We start from the raw sequence: 2,646 nt of genomic DNA on the forward strand, positions 1-2,646 counted from the left end.
AAAAAAAAAAAAAAAAAAAAAAAAAACAGCAACCAACCTATTTGACCTATTTGTCTCCCCCACTCTCCGGCAGGTTCTGCTCCCACCAGAGACTCTGGAAATTCAGAAACTCTTATTCACAGCCACAATAAAAATGGAAAAGAGAGACTGTTGTGGAGGATCGGTAGGTTTAGATTACCCACCATTTAACAAGTTCTCAAGTAAACCCTATAACAGAAATTAGGTCAAACTATAAAGTCAAAGTCAACCTTATCAGATGGAGCTCAAAATTTTTTTTGTTTTTGGGGTGGGGGTAACAAGCTCAGATTCTAGTCAATGATAATAAACTAATAAACTGTTGGATCAAATAATCCCCAAAATACTGCAATGTTCTAATGGTAGATTGAATCAACATTCAAAACAGGGAAATTCTGAAAACCGTAAACCAGAATTCGAGTGATTTCTTGTATCAGCAAATCAAGGGATCGTATCAGCCAAATACCCTGGTCAAAGGACCTTTCTAGGAGACCCCCAGATTAACGTTATATCTCCAATAAAGTTAATCCGTATTCCTACCTCCTACCCATTATATAAGCCCATTAAAGTGGTCTAGTACTATGAAAACCCACTATACCAAAGGCCCAGCTCGTATATAACCCCAACCAAAGTTTATTTCTAATAAATAAGCCCATTTAAGTGATTTAACTACATAAGAGAGGCTTGTTATATTAAACTTAAAATTAAAAACGAAAAAGAAAAACCCTCAAGGAGTGATTACACATCTCTGTAGCTTTGCCTCCTTTGATCAACTTCTCTTTGCATAAATTTAAGGTTTGCAGATTTACAGATTTGTAAAATTTTCCTCCAACTAATTGGAAAGTTCAGTTTCGAAGAGAACCGGATTATGCCTCAAAAATTCCATCTGACGCCGGCAACAGCGAGCTAGTACTTGGCACGCCGACCATGTGGACGGTGACAAGCCAGGTGGGTCAATGGTATATGCAATGAAGAGAATGGTTGCAGATGATTCCAAATGTTTAATATTTTTAATTATTTTTTGGGAGATTTTAAGTCCAAGCCAGATTTTGGGTATCGGTAATAACAATCGGATGATTCCAAGTGACACACACACACACACACACACGCACACACACACACACACATCCTTGTTCATACCTCCTACATGCTCGAGGGAATATATTTTGACATTTTCTTTGGTTTCTACTATATTATATGGTACAGTATAATACTGTTACGTATATATCACTCTGTCCTTGACTCATCCCAGTGGTTGGACCACACCATGCACAGCAGCTTGCGTGCTTGATTGGAAACAAGAACTTTGATGCATTACCATGATTTTGAAACTATCATATCTTTGTTTTTCCTCAATATCCAATTCATTCTTTTCCTTTGTATTTTTTCATGCCTTCAACAAAAATATGGGAAGAAGCTTATTTGTTAATCTAATTAGGACCCGACCATAGAATGCAAAAGGAACCCTATGTATATATATAATTTTTCTCATTTCCAAATAATTTGAACAGTTTAGCATTGATACATAGGTAGATGGGGTTCATGTGGGTCACCAAGTGGGAATCTGGGTACTGAAAGAAATGGAGAAATCGTTCAGGTCCTGACATTTACTTTTATCCTATTCTTAATAACATGAATGCTGGTCCATACTAAGAGAAGCACAACAAATTTTGTTCATTTTTCTACCCAGAGATGTCATCCTAATAAGCAGTACCAGATACAATGCACTAGCAAGCTGAAAGTAGTCAAGTTGAAATTGGAAGCTATCACCAATAAATAGAACATTAATTGTGAATTCCAAGATTCAACATGCCAAAGGCATAGGATGAATTGTTTTACAAAGATCAAAAGATTCACAGAGGCTTCTTAAGAGTCACAAATAGTGATCTCTGTAGCTTAGTGACATGGTGCAATAGGCAACCACATTTAAGAGATTCTAAATAAAATGAAAGGTTAGCATATACCGTATATCAAAATGATACAAAGAACAGACCGTATGAGCAGCAGATGTTGGTGGCATAAACAATGTCAAACCCCCATCAACACAAAGTCGGTTCCTAAAAATTGTTGCAGGCCTTGGCGCAAGATACCTGCACCAGGCTGAGCTTTCAATTCATTTATCATCAAGCATATGAAATTGCATGTAAAGGACAATCAAGTTCTAGATACCCTGGGATGAAGGAAGAAGTGATGACTGCGTTAATGAGATCTTCCTTGGAGTCAAATTGATCCACAAGTAAGCCTTTAGGCCTCCATAGAATCTGGGTTACAGCAACTGCAATAAAAAGAGAATATTTTAAGGAGTTTGGATGTAAAATCAAACAACGTAGCTTTTCAGTGTTAAGCCTCTAAATCTCTGACGTATAGATTAGCACTGAATGGGGGCGATTCTATGGATGAGATGAAACAGGTTCTATGATGCAAGGATAAATTATAATATACTATACAAAGTAAAAGTGAATTTTTTAAAACTCTATAGTTTTTATCATAGTGTACTTAGGTTACAATATTTTTTTTTTTTGGGGGGGTGGGATTCAGTAAAAAGATTAAAATTAGAAACCTAGGAACATACAAAACATGCACAATTTGAGAGGAAGACAACCCAAAGACACCCCAAAGGATGAAAAAAGG

General features: G+C 36.5%; 1 protein-coding gene across 1 annotated transcript in view; it reads right to left on the bottom strand.

The window, feature by feature from the left end:
• Positions 1-2,008: 2,008 nt before the first annotated feature.
• Positions 2,009-2,646, bottom strand: part of LOC122075927 (patatin-like phospholipase domain-containing protein 2) — a gene marked incomplete at its 3' end in the record, with an annotated part of 4,652 nt that continues 4,014 nt past the window's right edge. Inside the window, 2 exon segments of the mRNA XM_042641151.1 lie at positions 2,009-2,105; positions 2,185-2,290. Coding sequence (XP_042497085.1) covers positions 2,009-2,105; positions 2,185-2,290 — 203 coding nt within the window.

The sequence above is a fragment of the Macadamia integrifolia genome, chromosome 4, assembly GCF_013358625.1.
Source record: "Macadamia integrifolia cultivar HAES 741 chromosome 4, SCU_Mint_v3, whole genome shotgun sequence".
In the NCBI taxonomy this organism is placed as follows: Eukaryota; Viridiplantae; Streptophyta; class Magnoliopsida; order Proteales; family Proteaceae; genus Macadamia; species Macadamia integrifolia.